General features: G+C 31.7%; 1 protein-coding gene across 1 annotated transcript; it reads right to left on the bottom strand.

Moving 5' to 3' along the window:
• Positions 1 to 7,064: 7,064 nt before the first annotated feature.
• LOC140862720 (probable galacturonosyltransferase 3) lies at positions 7,065 to 10,456 on the bottom strand. Its single transcript, XM_073265755.1, has 9 exons — positions 10,288 to 10,456; positions 10,117 to 10,172; positions 9,990 to 10,038; positions 9,632 to 9,673; positions 9,412 to 9,549; positions 9,182 to 9,313; positions 8,767 to 9,101; positions 7,726 to 8,671; positions 7,065 to 7,443 (listed from the first exon to the last, which is right to left on the bottom strand). The coding sequence occupies exons 1-9, from the start codon at positions 10,342 to 10,344 to the stop codon at positions 7,168 to 7,170; spliced, it is 2,031 nt and encodes a 676-aa protein (XP_073121856.1). The 5' UTR covers positions 10,345 to 10,456; the 3' UTR covers positions 7,065 to 7,167.
• Between the last annotated feature and the right edge of the window lie 2,046 nt (positions 10,457 to 12,502).

Raw genomic sequence — 12,502 nt, 5'->3', positions numbered from 1 at the left:
CTCCGGACCATTTCTGATCATTTTGGTTCTATTTCCGGGCTTCGTTAATCCATTTAGAAGTCTCCTTAATCACGTTTTACTAAATATAACATGATCACACGATAATTACTCATTATCGTTAATTCTTGATATAGGCCACTACAAGTCCCTTCGTGGCATATCTCCAATTTGTCCCAAATCTCTTTTGCGGATGAGCACATTGAGATCCGGTTGCACTCGTTCATATCTAAGGAACAATGAAGAATATTCATAGCTTTAGCATTTTGGGATATTAATTTCATATCCTCCTTGGAAAAGTTGTTCATTCCCTTAGGAATTTTGACACCCTCAACCTCTTTCGTAGGTATGTAGGGACCTTTCACAGTTACTTTCCAAAGGTCATAATCTATGGATTGGATATATAGGGACATTCGATTTTTCCAATATCCATAGTTTATGACGTTGAAAAGAGGAGGACGATTGGTTGATTGCCCTTGAGCATAATCACTAGCTAGATTTGTCATAGAGCCTTTTTGAAAATATTTTGTAAAAAGGTGGCTCTGATACCACTTGTTAGAACCTAATGGGGGGGGATTTAGGTTTTATTGGCAACTTTAGCAATTTAAAGCGATTATGCAAATACGCAAGCGGAAAACTTAAAGCAGTTAATAATAAGTGTTGTAAATAAATGCGTAATGTAAATAAAGCAGTAAAAGGGATAAGAGATGTTTATGGAAGTTCGACGATAAATCATCTACGTCTTCCCTTCTTGGTTAAGATCGATTAACCAAGGATCTACTAGCACTTCAACGTCTTGGCCTTGATGGCTCCAAGGATAGCCGTACAACTCAACACGATCACCGCGCCGATACAACTCAACACTTGGCCTTAAAGGCTCCAAGGATAGCCACAACACTCGTATAATACACTTGGCTTCACACACAAGTGTTTACAACAACCGAGCAACCAACTCACGAAATATTACAAACAACCCTCGATTTTGAATAAAATGCTCAACTATCACTTGAATACTTTGAAGGAGAAGATGTTGCTTGCAATGAGAGATGAGAGTGAATTGTTGAGTTGAGAAGGCTTCAAATGGCATGTATTTATAGGTGTCAATCCGAACGGGTTCGGGTCGTCCGAACGGGTCTTCAGGTCATCCGAACGTTGTCTGATTATTTTCAAATTTCTACGGCTGATGAACTGTTCGGGTGGTCCGAAGTCCTCTTCGGGTCGTCCGAACGGCTGCATTAAATTCATTCCGGCAATTTTTCTTCCAACAAAATCTTCATGGCCGTAAAGGAGTTCGGGTGATCCGAACCTGTCTTCGGGTCGTCCGAAGTGTGCATTTCGTGGCCTCCGAGGGTGCCTCCGAGCAATTTTAAAATCATGGAAAATCTTCGGGTCGTCCGAACTGTCTTCGGATCGTCCGAAGTAGTCTTCAAAGCCTCCGAGCCTGTCCTCCGATCATTTTTTAATTCTGGAAAAATCTTCGGAGCATCCGAAGTGGGCTTCGGATCGTCCGAACCTGGGCAGATTCGAACCATTGAATTTTTATTCCCAATTTTTTATTATCGGTTCTTGCTTCCAATATTGTCTATACTCAAAATTATTATAATCTGCAAATTTCTCACTTGAAACTGTTAGTAATGATTTAACCGAGTTTTGTAATCATCAAAACAATTTAATTATGAGAATTGTTAATGCATTAAAAACATTAATCTCATTACACGAGTTTTGTATGTGTTTAAGGCGTAACAACCACTGACTGTTTTTTCATACATCTCCATTATTTTGTCAAATGGAGTTGCTAACTTGATTGGTGTTCTTGGTGAGGATGATGATAACGAGGTTGTCATCTTTTCTTTTATCCTCTGAATTTTTCCTTTTACATTTTTTTCCTTTTGTTGAAGAATTTGAATATCTTCCTGTATGTCGATCAATAATTCCTCTAATTGATTTAATGTGTCCATCCTGCACAGGAAAACATATATATATATATATATATATATATATATAGATAGATAGATAGATAGATAAATGGTTAGAAATTTAACTCTTTATTGTGAGTAACTCGGATAGTTTATTATGCGTATCATTGCATTTATGAATTCTTTTGCAAGAATTGAACCAATTTTAGATTGATTACTTTACTCATAGAGTAATTTATGTTTCTGAATATAAATCTCATTTCATCAATTTATATTCCCCATGCTTTCTGAGGCATGTTCGGATGACTGAAAGTCATAAAATAATTCATGTCTCTGAATATAAATCTCATTTCATCAATTTATATTCCCCATGCTTTCTAAGGCATGTTCGGATGACTCGTGGTCATTTTCTGGATCACTTAGGATCTCTTTTGTTATTTCGTTACTACTAGTAGTATAATTTGGATGAAGTTCTCTGGTTAATGCGTCGGGTAATGAATTATCCGTTCCTTTGACATGTTGGATCTCGAACTGATAATGGTTCAATTCCAATTGTCATCTAATTAACCTTGCTACATTTCTCCCTGCATTTCTTGATATTTTTCTTGTCTTGAAATATGTTAAATTCATATTATCTGTTCTTACTAAAAATGGTTTAGAAATAAGATAAATTTCATAAGTCCTAATTGTAAATATTAAAGCTAATAATTCTTTTTCATTAGAGTGATAATTTAGTTGTGCACCCTGAAAAGTTCTTGATGTATAGTTACATAATTCTTCATTATTCCTGGTAGCTGTTTTAGTTAGCTCTTCTAAATTTTTTTCTCCTGTATAAGCTTTTAAACATGCTCCCTAGTATTCATCTGAAGCGTATGTTTCAATTATTATTATATCTTTATTTGAAGAAAAATATAATTCAGGAAGATTACTAATTATTTTCTTTTTAATAGTGTCAATATAATTATTATCTTCTTTAGACCATTTCCACTTATAGTCTTGTTTAAGTTTTGCCTGAAGAGGTTTTCTAATTTCTGCAAGTTTCTTAATGTAATTTCCAGAATAAGTTAATAATCCTAAGAATCTTTTTAATTGATTTTTATCCTTGATTTTACTAAAAAAATCGTGAATTTTCTTAAGTATATGCTGTTGTAAACAATGTTTTCCGTCTTCTATTTGTAGTCCTAAATAATTTATTTTTGTTTTAAACAATTGTGCTTTCTTTTCAGAAAGTATAATTTCATCTTTATGACAAATATCTAATACAGTCATGAGGTCTTTATAATGTTGATCTAGTGTTTTTGAGTAAATTAATATGTCATCTATGTAAACACAACAAAAATCTACATATGATTTAAAAGATTCATCCATATATCTTTGAAAGATAACCGGTGCTTGTTTGAAACCGAAAGGTAATACAGTCCATTGATATTGTCCTTTTGGACAACTGAATGTTGTAAGTAATTGTGTTTGTGGTTCTAGCTGAATTTGCCAGAATCCTGATTTACAATCTAGACTAGAAAAATATTTTATTTCTCCTATATAAGATAGTAAATCATTCTTATTTGGGATATAATATCCGTCCATAATTGTTGCTTTATTCATTTTTCGATAATCAATTATCATTCTTTTTTTATCAGTATCTTTCTTACTGACATAAAAGGCTGGTGAAGAGTGTGGACTCTTACTAGGGATAATTATCTTAAGTTTTAATAATTTTTGAACCTCCTTTTCAAATATTTTTACGTCATCCATGTTACATCTTCTTGGTGTTTCACGAATTGTGATATTAGGGTCTTTGAGTTTTATTGAAGCAGTGAATTATTTTCTTTTCTTAATTTTGTCCTGAGGATTTTCAGAACAAATATCATGAAATTTCTTCATGATTTCTTTTTCATGATTAATCGTTAAAATATTTTCTAATTTTAGTTCTATTGGATTTGTATTTCGTTTATGAAAATTCTTTGTAAATCCTTCATTTCCTACACGAAATGTTGTTCGTATTTTAGGAATGTAAATCATTGATGATCCTTTGTTTAAAGTTATGTGATTTTCAAATTGTGTAAAGGAAGATATTCTCTTAAAAAGTTATTTCCTATTATAATGTTCATTCTTGATTCTATTTGGTATATAATGGGTATTACAAATTTTGTTTCCTCAATTTTTATTTTTAATTTTTCTGCTACTATATCAAACATGATTATTGATCCATCTCCTATTCGAACTTTTAATCATTTATCGTATTTCTTCCAATAATGATTTGGAAGTATATGTTTCCTTCCTAAACACATACTTGCTCATGTATCAATATAAGCATGTATATGATATGGTTTATGTTCTTTGATTTTAATTTGAATTTTTATATATATACTATTTGGATTAGTTTTGTTTTTATTTTCCATTCTCTCATTTTTATTTATTTTTAAATATAAGGGTATATTGGGAATTTGTGAAAAAAATTTCTCTCTCCAAGGAGTGAAAACTAAGTTTTAATTAGGTAGGAATTTATAAATAAGTTGATTATAGATTTAGGGATTTATAAGCAATTTACCCTATATATATATGTGTGTAAAATTTATTATATATATATATATATATGTTTATAATTTATTTATAATTAGATATTGATATTTACATAAAGTCGTTAAAATGTGTATCGGGAAAATTCGTCTCGTCATAAAAAATAGACTTAATATTTATATTATTTATAATGTTTTATGTATGATTGATTAATGTTAAAATATTTATATTGTTTGTAATGATTTTTATATGGTTTTCGATGGATGAATTTTGAAAATGTTATATTATTTATAGTAATCTATTCGTCTTGAACCTGACAAAGTTCAATTTAGACACGTTTGGCTCGCTAAAAATTATGTTATAATTTAATTTTAATCACTGCATATAAAATTTACTGCAAGTAAAAATATAGAATTTTATATTGATAATGTTTAGGAACAAAGAAATTTACAGCAATTAAAAGTATCAAAAAAAATCGTCTCATCATGAAAAATAGACGTAAGATTTATATTATTTATAATGTTCTATGTATGATTGATTAATGTTAAAATATTTATATTCTTTATAATGATTTTATATGGTTTTCGACGGATGAATTTTGAAAATGTCATATCATTTATAGTAATCTATTCGTCTTGAACCTGGCAAGTCCAATGTAGTTTGGACTCGTTTGCCCCGCTAAAAATTATATTATAGTTTAATTTTAATCATTGCATATAAAATTTACAACAAGTAAAAATATAGAATTTTATATTAATAATGTTTAGGAACAAAGCAATTTACAGCAATTAAAAATATATGAAAAATTTGTCTCGTCATAAAAAATAGACATAAGATTTTATGTTATTTATAATGTTTTATGTATGATTGATTAATGTTAAAATATTTATATTGTTTATAATGATTCTTTTTATATGGTTTTCGATGGATGGATTTTGAAAATTTTAAGTCCAACATAATCTGGACCTGTTTGGCTCGTTAAAAATTATGTTATAGTTTAATTTTAATCACTGCATATAAAATTTACAGCAAATAAAAATATAAAATTTTATAATAATAATGTTTAGGAACGAAGCAATTTACATCAATTAAAAATATATTAATTTATAATAAGTACACGATAAAATTATTTTAATCATAGAATTTTATAAACTAAAATTAAGTATGATGGTTCAAAATTTATAATTAATATATACTATTATATAATTAATATATAATATTATTACATAAGTAATATAAATATAAATAATATAAATAGGAAAGCAAAAAAAAATTTATTTTAAATTAGGTAAATCATTAATTATCTACAAGCGTCTCTTATATGCGATGTATGGATATACATAAATTTTTCTTTCGCATGCGACACATGGATATACATAAACTTTTTTTTTGCGCGAGATGCGTGCATACTAATTTTTTTTATACATAAATTTTTTTATGCTAATTGATTTTCACGAAATTTTAAAAAATATCATGATGAATTAAATTTATGTATATGCACACATGCACACATATGTACAAACAATAACCACATATAAATAACTATAATTATAAATAATATAAATATTTTAAAATTGATGAGTTAATACCCATTTTGATCCCTCTTGTTTGTCATCTTTACCAAAATAGTCCTTTTTGGGCTGTCAATTTGATCCCTAATGTTTCGTAATTATTCTAAATTTGGTCCTTGCCGTCACATTTTAATTGTCTAACAAGTCTTTCGCTTGCGTATTGTCATTTTGCAAATTCATTTTAAAAGTCGTTAAAGGGACCAAAGAACATAATTCATTCCTCTTAAGTTATAACAAGTGGTCTTCATATGAACTACTGAAACAGTAACTCAACCCGTCTATTTTTCATGGCGTGACGAATTTGTCCTAGACACATTTTACGGCTCTAGATATGTATCACTATGAAAATAGTTTTCCACGGCGTGACGAATTTGTCCGAGACACGTTTTACAGTTCTAGATACATATCACCATGAAAATAGTGGTCTCTGACTCATGTGGGATGAGGTCCCTTTCGGAGTCAACCCTTTTAAAAGATTAGTTGACCTTTCATCCAACATTTCAATATTTAATTTTTTAAAAAATAATAATAATAATAGCAAAAAAGGAGCTTGCAGGCCCACCCAATTCATCCCAAGCGTAAACAGCGCAATGTCCTCGGCCGTCGGCGGGCTTCGTCGCCACAATGTAATTGCAAAATCATATTTTAGTAATAATAATAATTATTAAATAGATTGAATTGTGGATCTAGATAAAATATGGTAAACTTGGACAGTTAACCCATTGAACCTTAGTACCAAATGAGCTACAAATCATCAACTTTATTTGGTAGTTTTGTTAGAGATGATCAGTTGTAAAACTACTCGGGAGTCTTCTTTTATGGCCATTCCTTTCTTATCTAGGAGGTCCGGTCCCAAAGCAGCATGACCTCTCATACTAACTAACTGCATGATTATAGAAATGTATATAACAGATCAAACTAAATTACTGTGCACTTAATACCTTATAAATAACACAACTCTCAAGTCTCAACCATTGAGTTAAAGAATCGCTACTATGATCGCAAGAATAAGCGAGCACAAGGTAAAGTTGCTTTGTCGAATCAAATAAGCAACAATGCATCTGTGTTGGCAGACACATGCCACTAGATGTGTAATAACCTTTTATTTGCCTCAGATAGGATACACATGCACAGAATTATAGAAACAAAATAAATTTATGGTTAAATTACTCCTTGAGGTTACAAAGTTTTAGGTACATATTATCAAGCATGACATATCTGGACCAATATGTTTTATACTTAGAGATAGCAAGATTCAACCACGGCTTATAGTTTCCATTATAATGAACAACAGCAGCATTCTCTATCTCTGTTTGGTTAAGAGCAGGATCATATCCCAGGCCCAGCACATGCCAGCTCCGATCCAAAGGATATGTCAGGTTATAGAAAGTAATCAGGCCTGGAGGCAGCGTGCCAAGTTTCCAAAGAGTCCTGTCTTCATTCTGTAATAAATAGAAATTAGTGTCAGGCATATTTTGCAAAACTGAAATTAAGATCAGGTCCTCCAAAAGCACTCACGTTATGGTTTCCAAAACAATAGAGTATATTTGATCAAAACACAGTAGGGTATAAGATGCTAAGTTACTCGGCAATGTCTATCCATGCAAGAGAGTAATAGTGCTCATGGCTCCCATGAATACAACTGGAGGCATTGCGCCAATTAACAAAATCATTTATTTATCGAAACCACTGTGGAGTAATATTAGAATCAGATGGTTTCATACCGAGTTTTGCCAATGATGGTATATTCCAGTAATGTCGCGCTTCCTCCATTCTTTCAAATCAAAGATATTCATGCCAAATGCCCAGCCACAAGAATTTGGATCGAAATTATCAGATATCTTTGGGTTTGAGAAGTTGAGATACTTGTCAAACCTATGGAAGCTCTCCTTGCAGGTTTCAACAGCACCATTCACCATCCCTCGGAGATTTACTGACCATAAAGGTGTCAAATCCTTCTGAACTACAATGTCATCGTCTAGAAACAATATCTTTTCCAGCTTTGGATAAACTTCAGGAAGGTAAAATCTAAGATGATTAAGCATGGACAAGTATTTTGGATTCCTGTATTTGAGATTGTCGGAACCGGCCGTGAGGGATGATGCCTGATGTGCCTTGAAATAATATTCTATCATTCGTGAAGATTCAAGCTGACGTAGGACAGGGCAGTATGAAGAATTGAGCCAAGAAAATTCATCCACATTCTGTATTTCAATTGCAGCATCAACAGGAGCATTAACTAGAAACCACATTTTCATAGCTGCAAAATTGAGCTTGTCTGTCACTATATGAAAGACATGTTTTTCAGGCTTTTTAGCGTGCAGCACTGTTGAGTTTACAACAACAGATGTTGCTAGTACATTATCAGAAAATATGGCATAATGGTACAGTGAAGCATCTTCCAGTGCCCCTTGGCTAGGGAAATCCCTTTCATCATACCTACGTAGGTAATAATCTGTAGTCAGAAGTAAAGGGAGACAATGCAATGGTTTGGGAACAGTTTTTGCAGCCAGTTGTATCAAGAATGAGCTCTTTTTCTTTAGTGTACTGACACTTGTTTCGCTTGACTGAAGCATGACTCTCAACTTTCTTGCTATAGAAACACAATCATATAATCGGTCCTTTGCTGTAGCAAGAATGTGACCCATGGCTTTTGCTTGATTCAATGCACTGATGCACAGAAGATAAAAACAAAAAGAAGAATTCTACATAAGATCCTATTGGAAACATATGAATAAAATTGCCAGAGAATGTAGTAGCTAGACCTAGCAAGAAGATCAGCATCGGTCAAAGCTTCTCCAATAGCCAATTGACTTTCTCTAGCATGTTTTGTGAGAGAATCATAAAGCACAGTTTCATTCTTAGCTTTAGCTATTGTTGCGTAAGCTCTGGACATTATAATCTGATCTCGCATGAGTTTCACTGTGGATTCAGAATTCGGATTTTCATATTCTTTCCTCCATATACTGTATTTACCCTGGACAGTGGTATCAAGCTTCCTTGCTCGTTCAATTGCAGCCTCTTGGACCTGTTTGTCGTTCTCTTTGTCTTGTTTGATCAAGTCTGCAATCCGCCTTTGCTTCCTTTCCTTTCGTAACATCTAGAGCACAAGGAATGGTATTAGCATCAGACAAAGTAAAACAATGAACCATCTGTCCAATCAAAGTTTCAAATCTGTACCTCCCTCTTGAGTTTCACTGGGTGCAAGGGAATTGATTGTAGATATGTGATTTCACCTCCAGATTGATGATTACCAAAATCTCCTCCAGCGTTCCTTGTGCTCATTTTAGATTGCAATGGGTCCTCTTCCATCTGAGACAGATGGTGTATCAATTCAGAATTGTGAATGAATCGTAATCAAGGAACAAGTGAAAGACATTGAAAAGGCGCAGAGAATTGCAGCAAGTCACCAGTGAACTCCTCGATTGATCATGATTTTTACCACCGGGTTTTTTCCACACCCAGGAAGCAGACAGGTCCCTGGATCTTACACTTCTAACTTGAACAGCACCAGTAGGGTCACCGTATGTTACAATTATGTCAATATCCTGCACAAAACAAAAAATAAAAATACATGCTATCATCCACAAGACCAGATCTCTTCCATGATGAGAACATACAAGTTATTACCTTTTCGTCTGGACGAACATTGGAAGTGACATTGCTTTCATCCTATCAAGCCAACACTCAGCATCACTCAATGAATTTGTAAAATCTTACAAGAAGTAAAATTAGTTCACATACAAGGAGGCGGCAAAATGATTATCATACATTAGAATTATCAGTCACCAAGCCGAACTCGTGGACTTGACGAGTTTCCGAATTGTAATATGAGAAACCCGACATGCATTTCACAAGCCTCAAAAAAAAAAATCTCTTTACCCAACATACTATTTCTAATCTTTATCCCAAAACGAAAGTCCTATATGGAAACATTGTGGTTATGATAATTTCGGAGAAACAGTTGCAGATGCCAATCAAACTATACCTGTCTATCAAAACAACGCGGACAGTCATAAATCTTACGGTTCCTTTGTCTGGAAGAATGAGAAAAAATGGGGAAATTAGAAATAATAAATCATCCGCCAAATAAATGATCCGAGAAATATTCTTACGCTGTAACTGCGTGCCATGCTTCTGCTCTCACCGTAGAAATATGAAGCATCTTAAACTGATTTCAGAGGAAATTGAAAATCACTATACTTAAAAACGTGGAAAAATTGGTTGAAATGAGATTGAAACCTGAGCTGAAATGCGGCAATCCGATCCGAGGAAAAATGTATTACCTGTATGATGAAAAGGAAGATTGTGAGGAGCGGAAGTGGTGTACGATCGCCACTCATGCTTTACAAATCTCGTTAGGGATTCTTAGGGATTCTTCTTCTCAATCGCAATTGTTGCAGCAAGAACACAAACACAAGTGCCACAGTAACCCATGGAAGGAGATGCTACTGTTTTCTGGTTCTAGGGATACGATTGACATTTTACGTAATCAAAACAATTTAGGCAAAAATGATAATAATAAAAAAAACCCTCTCCAATTATGATATAATAATAATAATAATAATAATAATAATAATATTTAATCAAAACAATTTAGGCAAAAATAATAATAAAAAAAACCTCTCCAATTATGATATAATAAAATAATAATAATAATAATATATGTATTGTTTCAAAACAAATTATGATATTGTTTTCTCTTACATAGATTTTAAAAGGATACATCTTATTTCCTATGTTTTTTATACGAACATTTTAGTTTTTTTTTCATATATATTTAAGGGCAACTTGTAGATAACTCTCTAAATTAAACATAACTTTCAATTTACTCCCTATATTTGTCTTTCCGAAAATGCCCTTGTCGTTATTTTAATCATTATTATTTCTTGAATTATCAAATGTGGAATCGGATTCAAAATCTGATTCACTTGATTTATCAAGATAATAAATATTTTCATCATCGGATGAAAATTCAATTGTTTCTACGGGATAGAATCCAATAGTATATATTTCTTCAAAAAGTTTAATTTTATTTTTCTTTTCGTTTCGTTTTGGACATTCATTCGCATAATGTCCTTCTTCATTGCACAACCAACATGTGCAATTCTTTCCTTTACCCTTTGGGCAAGGTGGTTTTTTGTTATCAAACTTTTTATAAAATTTTCTTTTATAAGGTTTTCTGAAGAAATTCTTTTTAAATTTCTTTTTCTTATAGGGAATAAATTTCTTATTAAAAGATTTATAAGGTTTATTAAATTTATTCTGTTTCTGTCGTTTTAAATATTTGTGTGACATGTTTGTTTTGCAACCGTATTCTTTTACTGTGAATTCCATTTTGTCACAACAAAGTTTATTGTTTTGTTTGTAGGATTTAGAGATTCTTTTATTTAGTGTTACTTCATGACATTTCTTTGTTATTATGTCTTTGATGAATTTAATAGCTCCTCCTAAAGTTTTAGCATAAGTACTAGTTAAGAATTCATCTTTACTGTGTATAGGTATATTAGGTATCTTATTAAAGATACTTAGTTTATAATGTTCCTTTTTATCAGCATCTATTAATTGATAATAGTTTGTTTCATAATCACAAATAAATTCTTCTAAGTAACATAAATTGCATAATTTAATATTATCTAATATAAAGATTGTTCTATTTTGTTCTATATTCTTAGCTACCAAATTAGCATCATTATTAGAAACTCCTAAAAATTCTTGGTACAAGGAATCAACAAATAGTTCGAAATATCGATGTCCTGTCATTCCTTGTGGTAGATTAGTAATTACTAGATTTCAGCCCAAGTTCTTACTGCTCCTACCAGTGTCATTTTTATCATTCCATGAGTTAAAACTTGAATATTCTCACTTTTGTCTAATAATGGTGTTAATTGAATTTGTACTGATAATTCATTTGCCCAATGATCTATCTTTGATTTTCTTTATTTGGCTGTTGAACATCCTAAATCTAAGATATTTTGTTTCACAAATCCTGATGTTTTTGATTCTCTAAGAATATCTCTAACATCTTTATAAGATCCAGAGTATTGGTCTCTGTTATATTTAAATTCTTCATCATCTCTTCCACCACTACCTTCTACATTCGTTCGTAGATTTAATCGTGGTCTAGAATCATTTTCAGATTCTGATTCTGAAATATCCATATCTCTGTATTGTTCTGAGTCCTGATGTGAATGATATAATTCTTCTGTATTTACTCCTATTTGTTCAAAATCAGATGAGTCGGTTTCACTAAACATCTTCATATTTATATTTGTCATAACTAAGGGAATTTCTATACCATGATTCAATTTTGAATTGTGGTTCTTTTTCCATTTTTCTTTTTCCTTTATCTATTGGAAGAACTTTCTTAAGATAGTTTAATATTTCATTACTATGTCTTTCTTGTTCAATTATTAATCTAGTCGTTGCTAAATCAATATATTCTTTGAAATTCTTCTTTAATTCTTGTATTGATAGATTGATCTTATTAATATTATTTTC

This window comes from Henckelia pumila, chromosome 4 (genome assembly GCF_033568475.1).
Source record: "Henckelia pumila isolate YLH828 chromosome 4, ASM3356847v2, whole genome shotgun sequence".
NCBI lineage: Eukaryota > Viridiplantae > Streptophyta > Magnoliopsida > Lamiales > Gesneriaceae > Henckelia > Henckelia pumila.
Note: the sequence above shows the minus strand (reverse complement) of the source record. Positions and strands in the feature narration are given on the sequence as shown.

Coding starts and splice junctions, on each gene's coding strand:
- LOC140862720 (XM_073265755.1), bottom strand. CDS start 10,344: ATGAGTGGCGATCGTACACCACTTCCGCTCCTCACAATCTTCCTTTTC. Junction 9,550..9,631: donor ATGTTCGTCCAGACGAAAAG/GTAATAACTTGT, acceptor TGTTTTGTGCAG/GATATTGACATAATTGTAAC. Junction 7,444..7,725: donor ACCATCATTGGCAAAACTCG/GTATGAAACCAT, acceptor TATTTATTACAG/AATGAAGACAGGACTCTTTG.